Source organism: Motacilla alba, chromosome 4 (assembly GCF_015832195.1).
Source record: "Motacilla alba alba isolate MOTALB_02 chromosome 4, Motacilla_alba_V1.0_pri, whole genome shotgun sequence".
NCBI lineage: Eukaryota > Metazoa > Chordata > Aves > Passeriformes > Motacillidae > Motacilla > Motacilla alba.
In genome coordinates, this window is record NC_052019.1 from 66755561 (window position 1) to 66776959 (window position 21399).

General features: G+C 39.2%; 1 protein-coding gene across 10 annotated transcripts in view; it reads right to left on the minus strand.

Annotated features, from left to right (window-relative positions):
• KIAA1109 (KIAA1109 ortholog) overlaps window positions 1–21399 on the minus strand; it is an 87304-nt gene that overhangs the window by 13438 nt on the left and 52467 nt on the right. For 4 of the 10 annotated variants that reach the window (XM_038134409.1, XM_038134408.1, XM_038134403.1 and 1 more), the window contains exons 44-66: window positions 20273–20448; window positions 20006–20181; window positions 18678–19384; window positions 17275–17502; window positions 16809–16902; window positions 15781–15831; window positions 12688–12894; window positions 12348–12586; window positions 11498–11742; window positions 10867–10972; window positions 8811–8908; window positions 8524–8709; window positions 7637–7805; window positions 6921–7132; window positions 6105–6303; window positions 5452–5511; window positions 4400–4626; window positions 3720–3920; window positions 3386–3516; window positions 2405–2528; window positions 2138–2247; window positions 1357–1447; window positions 773–835 (exon numbers count right to left, since the gene is read on the minus strand). In XM_038134409.1, the coding sequence (XP_037990337.1) occupies window positions 773–835; window positions 1357–1447; window positions 2138–2247; window positions 2405–2528; window positions 3386–3516; window positions 3720–3920; window positions 4400–4626; window positions 5452–5511; window positions 6105–6303; window positions 6921–7132; window positions 7637–7805; window positions 8524–8709; window positions 8811–8908; window positions 10867–10972; window positions 11498–11742; window positions 12348–12586; window positions 12688–12894; window positions 15781–15831; window positions 16809–16902; window positions 17275–17502; window positions 18678–19384; window positions 20006–20181; window positions 20273–20448 (4100 nt within the window). The remainder of the gene's footprint in view (window positions 1–772; window positions 836–1356; window positions 1448–2137; window positions 2248–2404; window positions 2529–3385; window positions 3517–3719; window positions 3921–4399; window positions 4627–5451; window positions 5512–6104; window positions 6304–6920; window positions 7133–7636; window positions 7806–8523; window positions 8710–8810; window positions 8909–10866; window positions 10973–11497; window positions 11743–12347; window positions 12587–12687; window positions 12895–15780; window positions 15832–16808; window positions 16903–17274; window positions 17503–18677; window positions 19385–20005; window positions 20182–20272; window positions 20449–21399) is intronic. The other 6 variants (XM_038134411.1, XM_038134407.1, XM_038134405.1 and 3 more) reach the window with 5 other exon arrangements.

Sequence of the window (21399 nt, forward strand, 5' to 3'; positions counted from 1 at the left end):
GGGTAGCTTTTAAATGTGAACATATTTAAATGTGCAAAGCACATTCCCAGGTGTCATTTCCACCATTCTCACTGAAATAGGCATTTATTTCCTGGGAGCATGAGGAGAGTTAAAAAGGAGAAAAAGTACATTACTGTCTCTTCAGTTTGGTTTTTTTTTTTTTTTTTTTTTGTTTGTTTGCTTGTTCAGTTTTGCCTTTCCTGATTTGTTTTGAGTTTTGGGTTTGCTTGATTAATTCTTTTTTTTTAAGAAAAATACTATTTTCCTTAAACATGGTTTTGAAAGCAGTTTAAAAACTCCACGATATTAAGTCTTGGAACATTCCCTACTTGCTATTATTTGAAAATGTCTTATTGCACATTCAAGATAAGAATTTAAACAGAAGAGCATGAGAAGTCCTCCCACCTGGTAATTATCTTGTACCAGTGTTGATTGCTGTCACACAATGTGACAGGTGAAGGCACACACTAAAATCAGCCTCTAAAGCACGTTTCAAGGCTAGACTTGGGTCACTTTATATCAGCCTTGCTCAGTCTTTAAGCAAAAAGCCAGTAATTCATTTTAGAACAAGTTTTAAGTCCTTCATAAGGGTGTAGAAGCACTTGGATTGTTGTTCATCTTGTTCCTCTACTTAGTTTATGTATTCAAATATTTTCAAGCTCAATATACATTCTGTTTAGCTGAGTGCAAGAGAGATGAAATATTGAAAAGCAGCTCCCTATGAGATAAATTAGTTCTCTGGCAAAGAATACTTGTTTCTGCTCAGAAATACCTGAAAATACCCTTCCCCTGGACAGCTGGATTGTTGTGCAATCCCCAAAGCTGTTTGATTCAACTTAATAGAAATGAAAAAAATATAGAAATTAAAATAATTACAGTAATCTCAGCCATGCAAAATAAACATTTTTAACATGAGAGAACATAGCAAAAAAAAAGGAGGGAAAAAAACCCCAAAACCAATTCAACAATCCATTCCAAACACTGAGAAGGATATAGCTGTAGAGCTACAGCAAACTAATACCCATTTCCAAAACTCTAAATACATTCAAACACCAAAAAAACTAGGTGATTTTTTGCACGACTCTGAAAAAAATTCCAAGAAAGTTACTACTGTGTGAGCCTAAGAAATAAATCAAGCCACTTTAAAATATTTTTCTCTCATGAGTCAATTAATTTCTGTGCCAAGAAATGAAAATGCATCTGTCTTCTAACAAAATAAGTCTGTCTTCCAAAAACACATCTGTAATTTGAGGCAAATCAGACACAATTCAGGTTTGCCTGGATATAATTATTTCATGAACTGGTGACCAAATGGCAGAGGAAATGCAATTATATGGCACGTAAAGTAATTCTTACAGAATCTTGTATGTTGAAGGTTACTCTTGGCCCAGGGGATGCAGCATCTACACGGATATCTGGGAGGTCTTCACTGTCTCCCAGTCGAGAGCTGCAAGCAAAACAAAACCAAAACAGCTTCTTGAGTTGTACTACAGGATTTGAGGGTCATGCAAACATTTAACTACATAAACACAAGGTCACAGTTATTTTTTTTTTTAGGGAAGAATATATAAAATCATGAAGCACTTGGATACATGAAAATGAAGGAGGGGGAGAAGAAAAGAGAAGGAAGCTGCACAGGACTTGGCCAGTACTCTATCTCTGCTAATGTCTCTATGCAAGCTTTTCAATCCTGAAGCCAACATGCAGAAAGTACAGAAAAATAAGCTATTTGTAATCTGCCACATGGGACAATTATTCACACAGAAAAAAAGCATCTCCCTTTCTTCTTCTCATTATAACAGCCCCTTTAAAAGGCAGATTATTGCAAATCAAGTGTAAAAAACAAGATTATTACAGTATGCCATTTTTCCTTACATACATGTTTTGAAAACAGGATTCTGTAGAAAACCCAAAGTTGTTGTAGAAGTGAAATCTTCTCAGAGGTTGCAGGAAAATGAGAAAAAAATGCTTTTTAAGAACATGCCTGCCTTGAAAAATTACCTCATTCTATCCAGTTCCACCACAAACAGCTGCTGCCTGCCTGTGGTAAAAGGACTCTTGAGGCCAAAGCCCAACTTTTGCCCCTGTTTCATGTGCTGTTGTGGCTATCACAAATCCCAAATTCCCAGAGGCTCACCTTGTTCTGTCCATTCTCTTCAGAGGTGGCCTCCCTGATGCTGAAATGCTCTTCGATCGGCTGTAGCTGGGTTTGTAGCTCAGACCCCACTTGTCTTTCAAAGAGGCAGCCTAAACCAGAAATAATACGGAAATGCAACAACTGAGAACGGAGAGGAAAAACTCTGGCAAGCCAAAATGCTACCGTACATGGGAGAGCCAGCAAAATTAAAAGGGTTTTTGGGATACAAGTGCTACAATACTCTCAAAGTAGCCTAATCCTGCTCACCCTCATGCTGGATCTACGGAGCTTTTTGCGGACGTCCCTGCGGATGTCATTCACAGCCACCGACTCCAGCTGCTGATAGCGTTGAATTTCTTGGTTTATGGTCCCTTCACTTGCACCTAATTTCCTGGAGGTAAAGCATGGTTGAGTTACCTTACAGATATTATTTCCACAATTTCAAAAATTTGTGTTGTAAGAATGCTTTCCCTGGGAATTATCCCATTTTCTCTTTTGTCCAAATACTTATGACTAGTGTCAAATTCAGCCCCACAAGTATGAAAACAAACATTTAACCTAAATCCCTAATTTCAGATAAAATATCCCTCTAAATGGTGACAGCAATCTCATTTTAAGTACAAACAGTAAAACATGTACCCCTTTTCGTTGTTTAACACGTAACTACCAACCTCTGTACTCTCATCACAGACAGATCCATTTATAGTAAGTCTGTCGTGAAGAAAAGGGGGGGGAAAAAGCTCAAACAAGCCCAACAAACCATGTTTCAAAATACTATTAGTAAAATACACAAAAGGTCAGATGAAATTAGTGAAATCCGAAGTAAATTTTTCTTAAGGGTTTTCTCAAGTGCAGTATAAGAAAGTTTTAAAGTTTTATCTTGAAAACATCATGTACAAGATGCAAAAAAAAGTCAACTTAAATATTTTTCTTCTTCTTCTTCCTAAGCTTATTACAGTTTCAAAGTAGTATATTTTGCTAAAATAATCAGCATGATAATAAATCAAGATGGAAGTCTGATTTTGAATCAATAGGAAAAGGATTATAAATCAGTCATTAAAATGCAGAGTCAGGAAAATACAGACTAATCTGACACTTATGGAACAACCCGAGAGATTTGAGAGAGTACTTGCATGTACAGCCTTTGCTTTTGGAATCCAATTATTTTCAAATAAAGGCAACAATTTGCCCTTAACCCTAACAGTGCCACAAGATGTATGATAGAAACATGAAGCAAACCCCACTTACTTTAAGTCATCAATGACTTTCGCTTGCTCATTGAGCTCTCTAATATCAACCAAACGCTTCATAAATTTCCTTCCTCTCTGTTCTCCAGTTTGGATACTGGAAGCTCCCTGCCGCCGGTGATCAACGATCTCCTGTTTAAAATGAACATTTCATTACAGTTCTCATGAAAAACTGGACATCAGTACATTCTGAACAACAGGCAAAGTGAATTTCACACCTTCAAATTTGGACTAGTGCATGCAAAAGAATCAATTCATGTGAGCAGGCAACTGATTGGATTTTTCCCAGTGATCCAAAGCCCATCATTCAGTTAGACACTGTAACTACTACATACATGTCCCCATGAGCAGGATCTGCCTGCTTTCATATGTGCTCCGCTAGGCTGGAGCAAATCCCGCTTCGCTGAGCCCAAGAGATATTCTACAGGAACAGAGTATCGGTGGGTTGGGGGGCTCAAACCCAGCAGGTGATTTACAATCCGCTGCCCAAATGTGAGCTTGCGTGCATCTCCACCCAAGGAACCTCCACCTGATTTCTGAACAACAAACAGGAGCATTAGTGTGCTGGGATAATATTTCCTCTGGCAGCAGGCAAGAGATATTAAGGAACAGCTGTTAAAATGGTTTTGTAGAAAACCAAAAAGCAAGGTCAGCAGCATATTGAGCAGAAGTAAGTTTTGAAATATTTTTTTATGTTACTAACTTATTCTCCTGTGAAGAAAACCTAGAAGAAAGCCACAGCTTTTACAGTTCAGGTACCTGAGGTTAGGTTCTGTGTTCCCTCCATGTTTTCAAATCCAGATCGTTATTTCCACATAACAGCAGTAGAAATATGATCTGCAACTTGTTGCCTTTGAAATATGGAGTTAGAAAACACACACACACAGACAATTCTGATTTGCAACAAGACTTGCATGGGCTAAAAGACTCGCATGCTGGACTCAAGATTAAGACCTGTCCATTTGACAGAAGACTTTTTCCGATTAGTAGCACTCATTGTGGAGGATTCACTTACTGCATGTATAGTGGGAGACATGGTGTCAACTTCATCCTCATCTGAAAGGTCAGCTATATTCACAGAGTTGAGGTCAGCTATGTCATCAATATCTTCCTCTCCTGTCAATGTTGTGAGGGTATTGCCCAAAGCATTCAGTCTTTTCCCAATGTTTGGATCCATGTGGACATCAATACCACACATCTTCCACAACACATTCAGTGTCCAGGTTCCAGCACTACTACTTTCTGTGCTCAAAAAAACCCAAATCAGTTTTAACACTTTTTCCTATTTTAAAAAATCTCCCATAGTGAATTACATACCCATTAGCCTACTGGCTATTCTGATAAAAACACATTGCACAACTGAAATGCTTGATGAAAATACTTCACAATATTTCTTTAACAAGTGATATAACACAGGCAGACCTAATGAAAATACATTCCCTTCAGAGTGAGTAAACAGCATCTCAAGTTTCAGCTGATATGAATGCAGGCAAGTACACTACTCCAAAACAGAATTTCTAACAGCAAGAAACATAAAGCATGTCTTTCTGTATGTACAAATGCTGACCTATTTATTCAAGTCTTGAACAATGATATTGGAAAATATCACATGTGTTGTTTGTCTAGTGAATATCCTGTCTGCCCAGGATTTTTCTAAATGCCACCTTTCAGCATCCAAATACAGACCTTGCTCTAAGCACAACACCACAAGATACTGTTTTCTTTCTAGATGGAAGCATGACTAATATGGAGACTGACAGCTATTTCTGAATGCTCTGGAGAAGGTCCAGACTACTTAGACTGGGCAGAGATAGGGAATTTGGGGAAAAGAGAAGCCTTTTCTGGGAGAGGAAAGAGAGGGATGGCAGCTCAGGGTGCAAAGCCTCAGCAAGAGGAAGATTTAGCAATCCCTAGAACAGGAAGCAATGGGATGACATTACTGTTATGGCAACTATTGCTGACTCTTCTCCAGCCAATTAAATTAAAACACAGTTAAAGAACCTAAATTTCATATTCTATGAATGCTTTTTTATTGTAGGACTTTATTTATTAAAACAAGCACATTACCTGCTGCAGCTTGGCCTGTTGTCCTAGAACACACTTCATAGGTACCATCGGGCACAACGCCTACATGAAGCACACAAAGCAAGTCACTGAGTAGGCAGCCAGGAAAAGCTGCTTTAGAGCAGCCCTTCCCAATCCCACCCTCTGGCTCCTGCCTGCCATGATTAAAGAATAACAGCAGTTCTAGTTTTATTTCCCATTGACGGACTTTTCTTATTTAGTAAAATGAACTTATTTGGTAACATTAAAAATTCTAAATATGTATTATGTATAAATGTATATGTATCGAATCAACTTAAAAACCCATTAAAATTTTAGACTTTTCATGTTATATAAAATATTCTATATTAGACTATTAAAATCTTACTAGGATCTTATGTAATGGTATAAAAGTAATGCATCCAACTCTTACAATACCTCTCAGACAGAACTTAAATTATTACAATGATATATAAAGCAGCAAAGTTTATTAATGAAGGAAAAACCACAACAAAGGAATAAAACCTTTTGGATCCATATTATTTTGCTTTCAAAAGGCCAAAGTATTTTCTTTAATTTTTTTGGGGAAGCTCAGCTGTTTTTCAAGTCAATGGGAAGGGCAAAAGTGGATTTATATCTGAAACACTCTTGTCCAGTATGACATCACTTGCACTTACATGCATTCATTACTAGATCTCCTCTTATTTCTGGTTTCCAGTCATCCCAACTTGTCTCAAAGCCATCAGCAAAGCGGATGCAGAAGTTTTTAAAATGACCTTTGCTAACTAAAGATTCTGAGGAGCAGGCAGTGATGAGTGTGCTTTCAATAGTCAGGACTAAAGCAGAGCCAGTGTCGAGATCTGCAGAGTGGTTAGACTGGAAAATAAAATCACAGGGAGAACTTACTGGTCAGTGCAATGTCAAAGTGACTACATTTATTAAATGCCATTTATCTTTCCCTATTAACTGACTCCCTACTTACATCTCCTTCTATTTTTCCTTCTCTGCAGAGAGTTTCAAAAGCATCACCTCTGCCCATACAATGCCTTCCATTGCTGTCTCCTAAATGCAACATCTACATTATAAATTTATTAGGGTAGTGGGAGTCAAGCTTGTCTGGAAAAGGAACAAAAATCCATGTTTGATCAAGGGCTATAATCCATATGGCCCCATGACCACAGAACAGAAGCCAAGGATCAATTCTTTTCTCCAAGAAAGACGACACCTGACTTGACTAACAATGACAAAAAGTACCTTTAATTTTTATGAGATTTTTTTTGGTGTTCATTTCGATGTTATTGAAATTCTGATTAATTTCTAGCTCTGTGTATGTACATCTATAATTATGTTTCCCTATAAAAAAGCCCATATATTTCCTTTTATAAAAGGAAACCTTGACCTTTTTTAAAGCTTTTACCACCTGGTTCTTGTATATGTACACCACACACTAACTGCTGTTTTAACAGGCTTCCCGTAATCACGCTTTTGATTACCTGGGGTGTGTTTGTGATAGGCAGGCAAATTCCTAAGTCATTGACAGTCAGCTGAAGGAACAGGGTCCCAAAAGCCTGTGCAGAGGTTTGCTGGATTCCAGGCAGCATATCCACCACTTCTTTTGTGGCCATATGAATATCTTTATGCAAAGCCATTCTCTGTTCATTCCAGTTGTCGTATGCTGCCTTGTAGTTCAGCCAGAATAGCACAGCTTCATGAGGAAACCAAAAACACTTAAACTGAAATCAACGCCTTAAAAAACATAAAGTACATTCACTAAATAAATTCTTTTTGTTCTCTCTTTTTACAGCTTCTCTATTACTTTAAATCAGAGGATGTATAACAATGGACACACACCCGTTAAGGGTGCAGTGATCAGGCTCGTGCTTCAAAGGACAAGATGGACAAACTTGATCATTTACCATCAAAGTTAATACATTAAAATACACAAAGTCCTGCTGTTCTCAGCATTATTCATCTGTGAGGATTTACAACAGCAACTTCCTCCAAACCACAGGAAAACTAATCACCTCAACACGTGGAATTTTTGATGTTTGATGACAGATTTTTCCATCTGTTGGCATGGAGGAGATCTCCCAAATTTCTCAGCTACTTAACATGAAATATATTGAATCTTGAATAATCAAACCTTTTGAGAAAAAAATCTCTCTTCCTCAGTATGAACACAAACTTGTAGCGATTGTTTCTACAATACCTCGGTCAAAGGCCACGGGCTGGGCAAAAACAATGGGTCTGTTCAGAGTAATGAGCACAGCTTCCCTGTCTGAGGAACCACTGATTTCTTCTCGGAGAGCATTTCTTAATCCAATTCTTGTCTTGAAATAGGCAACTTGATGGAAGTCTGAGCCAGCTTCTTCATAAACCTTAAAACATTCCAAAAAATGGAAAGAGGGAGGGGTTTGCACCAGGGAAGAGTTCAGGGATGGGGAGGGGGAAGGAAAAAACCCCAAATTACTGCATTTGACAAAATACAAAATTCAAACAACAAGGTGTGTCATTCCCTCTTCTTCTCCTCTAGCCAAAGTCCCTTTGAAGATCTTCAGTATTCTTGCATTAAGGTCTGATCACAGCATTATTTTCTTCATTTATCATAAATTGTTAACTAACATAGCTATTTATATATCCAGATCCTCCACTGTGACAGTTGATTTATAGGTGCTTTGATTTATAGGTCCTAAGATTTCTCTTTGTCTGCTTGTTTCTAGGCATCACAAAATACTTTCATATCCTAGAACAAGTGATTCCAGGTAACAGCAGGTTTAAGAGTACAAGAGGTACAACTGTCAAACCAAGACAGACAAACTAGGTCAAAATGTAGGTCTAGCAAAGTTTGGATCTCCTCTGATCTTACTATTTCATTCAAATATTCTAAAATATTATATTAATATCAACAAAAGTTTTGAGTTTGACTCAGTAGAAAGGCTATTACTGTTCTAAAGGGCTAAGAAGTTCTAAGATATTAATAATATGGGGGGAAAAACCAGAAAAAACAGCACTGTGCAACAACCTCTTGGCTTGATTATGTAATTTTTTAATCACACATTATTAAGAACATTACATGCAAGGATTTTGAACACTAACCTGATGTTTAACAATCTGTCCCAGTGCCAGATTCAAATCCACCTGGCATTTTCCAAACAGTTTGAGGTAGCTGCTACTTCCAGGCATTGCTTTGGTTTGCAGTCTGTTGGAGAGCTCGAGTTCTATCAACCCCGTTTCAAACCTCACAGCACGCATGGAGGGAGTTGTAGCTGTCACCTGAATTCCCTAATGGATAAGGAAGGTACGAAGTTATGAGCATCTGGTTCAGAGAGACGATGAGAAAGGGGAAAAAAAACCCCACCACTGCTTTGTCATCATAAGATTACCTTAAACTGCAGGCTCAAGGAGTATAGAAGAATTTTTGGTTTATCTCCATCTGTTGTGCCATCATGTTCATTCCAAAGAGGTATTGGCTGCTCCCCTCCTGTACACATGAAATATGCACACTCACGGTTTTATCAAAGAAAACATGTTAAAACCAATACATATAAAAAGGTGACAATGAATTAAATCTAATTTTAAACAGTCACCAGTTAAAGATTCACAAAAACAAGTGAGGACTGCAGACATCAGTGCAGATTCATATTCTGACATACAATTAATATCTCTCCACTAAGAATGAAGGAACAGAGGCATGTTCCTCCTTCCTTGGAAATTTTCCATAGGAAGTCTCAAAGCCTGAAAGGAGTAACACCTGCTTTTCAAAAAAGAAGTTTTGTCCCCTGCACCAATGTATCTCCTAGTTATCTGATAATACAAGTTTACCACTTTACAAATACTATGCAAATCCCATGAAAACGAGGAATTGAAATTATATCAGTACTTCTCCATGAGAGGAGGAAAGCGTATTCTGCAATTACTTTATTTTTGGGTTTACTTCCTCATCCTGGCACATTTCATTCCAAGTTATATACCTTTGCAGAAGCAATCCTGGTTTTAATTCTCCTTGATATTCATCTACATTCCAACTTAGTTTATAGGAAGGGCTTGCTGCTGGAAAAGGCTAAACCATTAATTCCCTCCAAATATGCCAATTGATCTAATTACAGTTATTTGATGGTGAGGACAAGCAGTTGAATCATGGATTCAAAAAAAACCCCAAACAACAATAAATTTTTATCACTCCGTTTTGTATCCGGATAATTTTCTTTTAATCAACACTGCCTTCAATTTCCAGATGCAATTATTATGGACTGCTCTGTTCATTAACTAGCTCTCAATCTGTGCAACTTCACCTTCAGTAATTGGTACTGACACAGTTTTTATCTAAGGATAATATGCAAACAATTCTTTAGCGCAACGCTAACAGTAAATAGAAACAATACTGCAGCACATCACACTAATGGGTATTTTCAAGCCATTTAAAAAATTACTTTGCTCTAAGCCACAGGGACCAAGCCAATTTCTGTCCCCATTGTTCCACACTGAGCATCCAGACCCACGGATTGCTGACCTGACCACGTCCCTGCTGAATTACCCCAATACGGAAGGCAACAGTCACATTTCAAAAACCATCAGGCTGCTACTTGCAATACAAATTTACAGTCTGGAAAAGCAGAGAACCAGCACTGGTAATAAATTCCTCACATAAAAATGCAGGGGTCTGGGAAATGTTGTAAAAGCTAATACAGGTTTCCTGGTTCAGCACTGTATGTTCCTCCACAAAAAAATAATGTTCTGATAGAATATAATGACAGCTGCCAGGAGATTTACTCTTTCCCTAAGCATTTTCCTACTACCCAATACTAATATATTTTGGCTGGAACAAATATCAGGGTGTTTCTTGTTAGCCTTCAGGGAACTTGGCATTTTCCATTTTCTCCACTGCATTTTCTAACTGCCTCGAGGGCACGTCATGTGGACCTGCACCATTCTTTTATTGCATTTGTATACCTGAATATATATATACACACACACACAGAGGGACATGAAAGGAGGTAGATGTACACACAGACACACTTTTTACTTAGTTACCACTTTTTATTCTTCCTTTCCTCATGATGTTTCCAGCTATTGATGAATCTTACTAAACTAAAAATTAGCCTTTTAGGCTAACTCAAAAAAATGTTCAAATCAAATGAAGTGAATACACAAAGTAACCCAGCCAAGGTTACACCATGGAGAGACATAGAGGCTGATGTCCAGAATGCCAAACAATCCTATTTACCAATAAAAGTCCTGCTTATGATAGACCTAGAATAATTTCCAGAGCCTCTGTTATCATTTCAAAGTCCAGTTCTGCTTCCTGCTGCTGCTTGCAGTGCTAGAGGTGAAATGAGGGTGTCTGTGAAATTAATGAGCTGATCCTGAGAGCTACACAGTGTTGCTATCAAACAAAGTTTGAGGATCTTATTTAAAGCAGCTTTTAAGTATTCCACTTACCTGAAACCTTCTGTATGACCTCATTTACTTCCTTCATGAACACTTTTTGCACAAATACTAAATGGTTTAAAAGGTCAGTCGTGAGATTATGTTCAAAGGAGCCAACCTGTACAAAGAGAACATTTGAGAACAAACCTTAGTTTTAAAAACAGTGGATTTTTAGGTTGGCTTTTTTTTAGCTGCAAACATCAGAATTCTCAATCACAAACATGCCAGACTACTTTTCTGACTAAAAATTATTTAGTAGGAATGCCTTGCTTTTCCCCAGCAGGTGTTCCTTTTAAGCAGCAACCCTTTTCTCTCTAGAAAAATTAACTGTGGAAATTGGCACACAAGTAGAACTTAAGAGTAGAACATTCTGTGTCGAGCAGAACATTTTATATCGTTAAGGTTCTACGCCATATCATTATTCCACTTATGGAGCTGTCTAACCACAAAAAAAAAAAACAAAACCAAACAACCAGCTATAAAGCAATAAAATAGTCTTCCAGTTTTTCACTATTTGGATTCAACCGGTAAACCTGAGAGTTCTGGAGGAGGCAGATTGTTTAAAAAATGTGAAGATGCACAGACAGAATCGTAACAGAAGGGAAATAAGTTATCAAAGATGCCTGCAGCCTTCGAGACCTACCTCAGCCACACAGCGCAGGTAGTTGCCCTGCAGGTAGTAGCCTTGCTTGGCAGGGAGCTCATCGATGCTCCAGATCTGGTCAGAGTAAGTGTCGTGCTCTTCCATGACATATTTCCCTGACATGGTGACAGGAGGCAGGTTGAGACTGGCCGAAGGAGGAATGGTTGACATGTCAGTGGCAGAAACTTTTGAAGTGAAGCGCAGTCTGTGGTTTGGAAGCTCAAAATTAAATCTGGTTTGGGCACCTGTAAAATGAAGGCAGGGAAAGAAAAGGTATGAACTGGCAAAAGAATCTCTTATTTATCCTTAAATTTAAGAACAGTTTTGGAACAACAGAAAAAAATTTAAATGGTTAAAATGTTACTGGACTTCACAGACCAAAAGAACTATAAGCATCCACCCACATGATTCAGGGTTGTTTCAGTTTCTAAAGAAAATGAAGACTCCACAGTAATGAGACTAAGGGGGAAGTCATACAAACAACCTTGTGACTATTGAGGCCCTACAGGACTATTCTCAAGTAGCATTACAAATTAAAATTTAATTAATCAAGGATCATAAACTGATTTTGGCAGTTAGAGGGAAGCTTCCTGGGAGGATGCTATATATGAATGTATACTTGTCTTCATGTGCTCTTGCATTCTGCCTTTGGGAACTGTGTAACAACCACAGTAAAAATTTTCTATATGGGCCCACCTGGCTGAAGCCCAGGTTAAAAAAAACACAGCTGATGGCAACAAAGATTCAAAGCTCTAGCTGTAAGTCAACAGAAACACTGAGTGCTTTTGGATGCTTATAGGAAGGCCAAACTAAAAGCAGTGATATTTTTAAAGCTCCAGAGAACTGTCACCTGTCATTCCATGACTCCTCATTCTTCCCATCTTGTACTCTGCCTTCAGGGAGGGCAGGAGGGCTGCTCCAATAGCAATCCCATCTATCATGGCACTGAACTTCAGCACTATGGGCTTCTTTTCCAAGCCTTCTGGCAGCTGTGGGAACTCATTTGTTTCAACCGGCGTTTGATTGATGCTCGTCGGAGTCTTCTCGGAGGGCAGAGGAGTGGCCACATCTTCTTTGGCTGGCTGGGGGCTGTGGACCAAGACAAAGAGCGGGAAACCCTTCCCGTTAATCTGCCACATTCACCTGAGGTGGCAAAGCCCTGGCAAGGGGAGGGTTTTGGGAGCACTCACGCAGTGGAAGGCTGCCGGATGAGGTCGGAGATCTGCTTGGAGAGCTGGTGGGAGCTGCGCACCATCATGCTGTGCAGCGTGGCCGGGTGCTGCGGGATGTTGATGCTGATGGCGCCCACCTTCACCACGGCCGCGTTGTTGGTTTTCAGCCCCCTCTGGGCGCTGTACAGGGCCTGGGATTTGGCAATGCTGCACTTCACCACAGTTCTGACAGCAAAAGGGAATGGCAGTCATTTGCACGCCCTTCCAGTTGTGGGTTAAACTGAGTCTATAAATGTTAGCTGAATTTTGAAGTAATACTGTTTGTCAGCTACACCCACATCCCTTTTTCTTTCACTTTACACACAGATGCACTACATGCCACAAACAACTATGCTACACTTAAGGGAACTACACATCATGCATGGCAAAAATATCTGTTCAAAACTGCTATTCTTGCCTAAAGTAAGGTCATTTCAGTGCATACACACCAGGCTGCACATAGACAGACAGATTTGCACACACAGGAAAAAAATAAAGAGCCTTCCATTTCAACTCCTGTTCAGGAATAATTTTGAATCATCCTTTTGGTAAAAAGTCAAATCTGAGTTTTGCATCCAAATAGGTCATTGGAGGAAATACTTAACAGTATATACACAGCACGTAATAGATGAATTTGTGAATTAATACTGTTGTTTAATTCAAACATATTATTCCAAAATACATCATCTAAACTTGATTTTAATTTTGAGGAGGATATGGTTCACAATGGTTACACAAGATAAAAATATAACTGCACTAAGCTGACAGTTTTTTATGTCGTAACAAAATTTTGGCAGAGCAGAATTCACTAAAATCCTATTTAAAATATATTGGAGTAACACATGAATGTTTCTATGGTCAATTCCTGGAGGATTACCCAATGGAAGTATATTATGCAGCCAACACAGAATTACAGCCTCAAAGAGAAGGACATGTAGTTGTCAAGACGCAATACATCAGCTAAAATGGCTGAAAAATAGACTATAAAACTGGCTAAAGTAGACTATATAAAATAGACTAGATAAAATACATAAAAACATTCAATGCAAGTTTCTCAAATACTATATTTCAAGGGGTATAGCTAAAACACTTTTTGTATCATATTTACATTGTTTATAGACAACTGTATCATATTTAAATTGTTTGGTCTCATGGTGGAAGACACAACATTCTATGAACTCCACTCTCTAAATAATGTTTCTTCTTATTCTTGTGTTAAAATATTATCAAGCCCAAAGCAACCCAGATGTAGAAATACAAACCAAAACAAAAAAAGACATCCCCCTTCTGCTTATAATCAAGAAATACACAGCACTGTAAGGCAACTACTGGCCTATCAACAGCAAATTAATTGACTGAAGTTCAAGGAACACTCTCAGATTTTCCCAGCTATGCAAGAGATGCAAGTGACCTAAAACAGTTCAGAATTAATATTTTAGGGCAGACTGTCAAGTAAAAATGATTTCAAAATACGTGATGAAGGAGGAAACAGTTCACAACAATTTTCAGAAAAAGATTATACAAATAAACATTGCTTAAGAAAAAGCCAGAATTGCTTTAATCCACCACTTTAAAAGAAAAACATCCTTATTTTTCTTGATGTTTGCTCATTTCCCACTCTCTTCCTGCTACCATTCTGACTCAACTGTTGTGAAGCCAATCAAGAACACACTTCCATCTCCATCTTTAACACAAAATACTACTGCATTCAAACCATTTTAAACATTTCCTTAATTAAAAATATATTACACCAGTATAGCTGTTGCAGGAGAAAAAAAAAAAACTCAGCAAAATTAACTGTGCTTTTCTCCGTATTTCATGCAACAAATTAATTTCACTCCTGCTTGCCTACAAAAAACTTACTTCCATGACAGGAATGAAATGTGGAACAACTGTCTGGCTATCCATTTATTATTAAAGATCTGCAGTTTGCTGACCTACAGTGATATGCCTGTAACACATCTGATTAAAATAATTAATCATTATTTAAATTCTATACCAGTAATGCTTCCAGAAAGAATTTTATATTCTCACACCAATACCATAAATGATCACTCCCCAGACAAATTTGTGACAAAAAGTTGTCCCACTACAGAACCGACTACAAGGCCAGTACTCAACAGACTCAACAGATTTTTGGGAATGTTGTAATAAGTATGTGGGGGGGGGGGGGGTGGGGGAATCAGCAGAAGGCCCATAACACACTGGAACTACTGCAGTGAGTCAGCTGAAAACTCAGGCTGCAGCTAAAGGGATCCTTCCCTCAATTCCAGCCATAAGAAATTTACTTTCTAAGCCAGAGGCTCTATCATGTTCATGACTCACCACCAGACCTATCCAACATGGATTTATCCAATCCTTTTATTCATTTCTACTTCTGTTGGCCACATCATAAGGCAGCCAATTCAACAACTCAGTGATGCACTGGTTTAATGCTGCTACCAGACAAAAAGGAACACAAATCCCAGTATTTTCCCTACATCACTTGCAGTTTTTCAGTCCATCACCTCTCCTACAGCCGTGGAGCTATGAGGACATTTTAAAGTTAATCCTGCATTACCACAACACTGAATGAACAGACACAGAGAGGAGACCTGCACCCACACTCACAGAGATCTTCAGCACGCCTGGGAGTTAAACCAGCACACAGAGAACTAAAGGAACAGTCCTGTTCACGATGACACCACAACTATCACTCCAAGCACAGCAGTTCCAAAGCACATCTCACCTCTGCGTTCCCTTACATTTATCAACAGTATTTCAGCTCACTAAAATAAGTACAGGAGCGGATCTAAAGAACTTCAGGGTCACTAAAACCATTCTAACATTACAGTAGGGAGTGCAGTGCAATAGCAGCCCCTAAAACTGTATTGCTAACATCGACAACAGCTTTTTTGAGGCAGATACTTAGCAGGCTTCATTAAGAAAAGCTTATCTGGGTAATACTGGATGGTGAACCAAGATGTATTCAAGCAACATCTGCCTCGACAATGACACACAGAAGGAAAGCAGACATTATCTACACAACACAGAGTTAATTGCAAGACTATTAAACATAATAATATGACATACAGAAACTCTTGTTTGGCTGTGCTTGTAGGAGATGTAGGAAAATCCTCCAGTCTACAGATGAAGATTGAAGAGAAAGCAAGAAAAACAAAAACAAAGCAAATAAAGAATAAACAGTCATGCAAAATTAGTCAGTTAATTATTTGTAACCCACAATATGACACTTATTTTTAAAATTACCAAGGTGAAGGTTTTGGTTTTGCTCATGTTTGTTCTCTGATCTTGTTTTTAAGACTCATCATTATTTCCCCCCTTCCCTTTTGTACCCTCCCTATATGTAAAACAAACATGAAGAGCTCTGGTCACCTCCAGAAACCCTTCATGACTGCCAGATTGGAACTTTTATTTATCGCTCTGCAATAAATCCACTGCAAGCAATTTAGCTGGGGAAATTATAAAATTCTGTAGGTTTTCATTTCTATGTAGCATCCTCCAAACTACCCAAGAATTAAAAGGAGAGAGGAACTCAAGTGACATTGTTAAGCTCTTTTCTACAAGAGTCATGTTCTAAGACTGGTACACATACTGAGGGTTACCCAGCTAACACCCAAATTGTGTGAGGGTGATCTGTGCTACAAAGAATTGTGGTTCAGTTCATTCTGCAACTCAAACAGAAAGAGATGCAGCCGAGAACAAATTAAAATAAGGCATGGGCTTTTTGAGTATGTGAACCTGGCAGAAATAAAAAAGCCAGAACAATGTGGATGCTGAGCAAGTGATTCAGGATGTTCATGCACAGGAAGTGGTTCTCCTCCCCTCCCCTGCCACGTTGTGTCAATTACATAAAAGCTGGAGAAGGGACATTGGAACTGTAAAACTAACAAGAGAGAACAAAGAATGATGCATCATGACAGTTGAAAAATATATCTATTAAAGAAACACTATAGCTCCTAAACAGGAAAAATCAGCATCAGTAGATTAACTACTCCCTACAAATCTCATATGGTTTGAACCTACAAGTTTCAAAAAGCAATTAGAAGCATAAGAGAAAGAATACAACTCATACCACTTCTATTAGACTTCCTACTTACTGGATATTCGGGGTAATTCCCTCCAGCAGTACAATATTGACACCTCCTATGTGAGCAGTGGCACATGTCTCAGTCATCTTTTGGTGTAGCACATCTTTAGGAAAAACAAAAATATTTAACAGCATTTCAGTCAGTACAATATTTCAGGTGTGCTTACTGCTTTTAAAAATACTGCAGCAAGAAAATAACTGAAAAATTACAGCTTTAGCAGTCACAATAAGTGATGCCAACTATAAAATGTGACAAGAGGAAAGCTTTTGAAAATTAGTGATAGTCTTCCAAGAGAATTTCCTCCATGGCACTTGCTGAAAAGCTTGCAGAATCCTTTTATAATCCTTCAGCATGCTAATAATAATTTTTAAAAGCACTTGTTGAAGATTATTATATTACACACACATGTACTGCACATGCACATGTAAAGCTGCCAGGGATTTGAATTACAGAGAATGCTTTTAGCTCATCCCACCTTTCATTTTCTCTTTCAGGGTGAAGCTGCCGTGGATCCTCTTCAGCTCGGATTCCATGGTGAGGCCGCCGATGTCAGCCTCCAGGTGGGTTCTGTTCACCATCCCTATCCCAAAGACGATGAGGGTCACGTGCTGCGGCTCCGAGGTCACCAGGCTGCGCTTCCGCCCGTTGTCCTGCTCGTTCTCAAACACCACCCTGCAGGCAGGCTCCGTGGGGCTGCGGACACCTACAGAAACACCAGCAGCTCTTTAATGCTTCATTTGTAATAAATCCTCAGCATATCCCATTTACGTTTGTATTTCAAACTGAGGATTACGTATCTTTCATGTCAAGAAAACTCTTCAGGAAAACTATCTGTGCCTCGCTCACTCCACCCCAATGCCATTGCAATTGAACTGAATCCAAGACATAATGAAGAAAATAATGAGTGATGTGGTTTCATTGTTATTCATAGATATGCTCTTATGAACCTTATATAAATATTTGTAATGACCTGATTTCATTGTTATACCAGAAAAATGCCCTGACAGTTTCCAATTGTCCTGTTAATTTTTTGATCATTCCACAGGCCAAGGTTCTTATAATTCTGTTTAGTATGAACAAGTTTTCCTTTTCAACATTCAAGAGGCTAAAAACAATGTAAGAAAATTTACATATTATGCAGGTATTGTAACTGTGCATATGATATTCTGTGCATCAAAGACACTGGTATCTGTTCAATACAATCTGACACTTCCTCAAAAGTTTTTTGTTCTTTAGATAAAAGAAGTCTGAGGAAAATATGGCAATAGAGCAGCTATACCATCCCCTGCATATTTACAGCAACCTAAGTTCAGCAACAAAGAGAATCATGCTAAGTCAGCTCTCAGACTTACTCTGCTGTGTTGAAATACAATGGAAATAGCAATAATGACACCAGATCTCAAAGTTTTAGGTGAAAATATGGCCCAAACACTTGTAATCTTTGTGGGACTTGACCAAAACCACTATTTCACCTTTCCTTCTCTCACAGCAAGGTTCACAGATTTTTTTTTTTTTTTACTGTCAGTCCTTCTCAAGGCGGAAATTAACTCCCTCAGAATGGCTTATGTACATGCTTGGCATATTTTCACAGAATGATAATATCCATTATTTCCAGTACCCCTTGAACACAAAACAGCACTTCAGGAGGAATGAACTCAATCCACACTATCCAATTAGTGAGAAAAGTTAAAGCTTTCCTTTTGAACATCATCTTGGTGAACTAATCAAAAGCTCACCTCTGTCCTCATCACTTGCCCCTCTAATCCAAGTTAGGTGGGGTGGGCAACTGACAAAAAACACCTCATGAGCAAGCTCTAGAAAGGACCATTTAAGCCAAAGCACACACACTCGGTTATTTGGGCTCATGAACCACTTTACCTGTTGGCCCAAAGGTTTCAGAAGACTTTTCTAAGATGCCAGTTGGATCAGAAATGAGTGAATAGAAGTTCAGGAGCTTATACATATTTTGCCAGCACTCCGCAGAGGGCTCGCTCTGTTCCGACACGGTAATGGAGTCGGAGTCATCCATATGGATCGTCACGTGGTCAACCACATCTTTGGAGCCTTTCCTGGACACTTTGGACGTCCTTCGCTCCGACCTCCCCAGGGAATTCTTGTTGCGAGACTCCTTCTTGTTGTTGTCGTTGTTGGTTCTCTTGTTCTTGGTGTTGTTCACCCTGGTGCCCCCGTTGAGGCTGCCCCGGGAGCTGCGGCTGAAATCCGAGGAGCGGAAGTCCCGGTGCTTGCGGGTTTTGAAGGTGGGGGTCGGGGAGGCCGAGCCAGCCGTGTACCTGCTCAGTTTGATGTCCGTCTGCGTGGCCTTGATGTCGTCGATCATGGTGCTGAACTGGTGGATGAGGCGCACCAGGGCCATGTCCACGTGCTGGCTGATGGACTGGCAGGAAATGGTGAAGTTGCAGTGGAAGGTGTTGTAATAGCGCTTGTTCAAGTCGTGGAAGGAAAGGGCGTTGGTGGAGTTGTGAGGGGTGCACATGGATTTCTCCATCACCACAGCGCTAATGCTGAAAGTCTCCAACATCAAAGCTGGTTTGAATTCCAAAGGAGGAAGATTGACAGCTCCTTGCCTAAGGAAAGGAAAGGTACAAGTTACTACTGTGCTCCTTTTTATGAGAGTGAGAGTCAAATATGTTTTTTACACAGCTTACATCTAATTTACTGAACCCAGCCTTTTATTTCCCTTAGGATATCACCTTTTTACCACAGTTCTAAATATAATGAAATGAACTTCCACAGTTTCATACTGTGTGCTACAAACACAGAAATCATCCAGTTTTATGAAACCTAGCTTGGCACGCAATTCTTCCATTACATGCTAAAGCTTTGCCCAAAATTGGTCTGGGGGAAGATTCAGCATTTTCACAAGAATTCACATCGTTATTACAGGATTAATTATTAAACACCATTTCAGAGCCACTGAAATTCCCCCCCACTATTATTCCCACCAGCTCTCCCCCCTTCCCCAACCTCCAATTTTCAAAAGCAGCTGAGATTCAAACAGTTAGAATTCCCAAACCATTCCATAGGAAGATTAAAAAAATATTTTTAACAGGAAGACAGACTGAAAGATTAGAAGAATAAAGGGCTGCTCCTTATCCTATGAAAGTGCTTTGGAAATCTGTCACCACATGAAAAGCTGAATTTCTGTTCTTCAGCCAAGACACATATTTTTAAATCTCTCATCATACCTTCGGGCTCGCTTGCTTTTCCTCTCCTTTGCTGTGTCTGAATCAACAATATCTGCTCTGAGGCAGTCCAGAGTTCCTGAGAAAGAGAGGTACTCTCCGAAGTACATCCTGTAGCACAGGGGCATCGCATCCTGCGACTGAATCCCTGTGTAACTTAGCAGAGGTTTGAAAACAACCTACAAAACAAAACCCACCCATTTAGTTACAGAAGGCCTTGATAATCTCCACACTCCTGCTCACCATTTGGCGATGTGCAGCCCCAGTTACCTGTGCATCTGCCAGCTGGACAGCAGGAAAGCCCTGGTTGCCCTCTTCTACTCCTGCAATGTCGTCCTGGCTGGTGCTGTGCTGCGAGTGGGTGCCATCCAGGGTGTTCTGGTCGCTGGACAGAACTGTGTTGAAGTCTGAAGCAGAGGGGATAGTAGGAAGATTGGGTGCCACACCTGGAAAATAAATACCCATGGAACACTAACACCACAGCAAACCTTACCACCACTGACTCGATTAATTCAGCACAATTATTTACACAGATAAACAGGCCACAGCGAGGTCTGTAACCTCACAAAGGTGGCATTCAGGATAAAGAAACAGCCTGATATTGCTGGAACAGGTAGAGGTTGTCCAAATTAAATTCACAAAGAGTCTTTCTGCAGAGAAAGTTTACAAAGGAACCACAATAGCTCAGCAATATGTACAGCACGATCATTTTTGTAGGATCAGACTGTTGGTTCAATATTAAAACCAAACTAAAACAACTTCTTATTGCCTAAGATTAATATAGCTACAGTTGAAGGAGTGTTAACAGAAAAAATAATTCCAGTGTAGTGTTAGTGAAAAAGAAAATTAAGACACACATTGAAAAGTCTGAATGATGACAGGCCAAGAAGAAAAATAAATGAGCTGCAATAAATTGCCACATCTGGTTACATAGGCTTAATACACCTATGACTTTGAGAAATGTATTTTTTCTTAATTCCCTTACACCAGTTAACCCATTCCTAAGTTACATTCAAAACACGTGTTTAGTCTCAAAATTGAACTGAGAAAGAGCAAGGATTCCAATGCACAAATCAACAAAATAAGCATATGCAAATTAGATCAAAAATGGCCAACAAAACCAAGGAACTCAGCAACAGAAGATGATTTTATGGCTTAAGTTTTGGCAGCTAAACATGGCTTTGGCAGCTACACTGACATCTCCAAATGCAAGAAAAAGCTACATTTTCGGAGGCAGGGTGAGGCAAAAGAAAACAACAGTTTTGCTTAAATCCCATCTTTTAATTTTCCAGGTTGCTGTGAAGTCCCACGAGTAATACTTTGAACCAATTAAGTCCTGTTGACCAGAAATCACTCCCTCAAATAATTTCAGTCAGAAAGTGGCCAAGACAGGCACA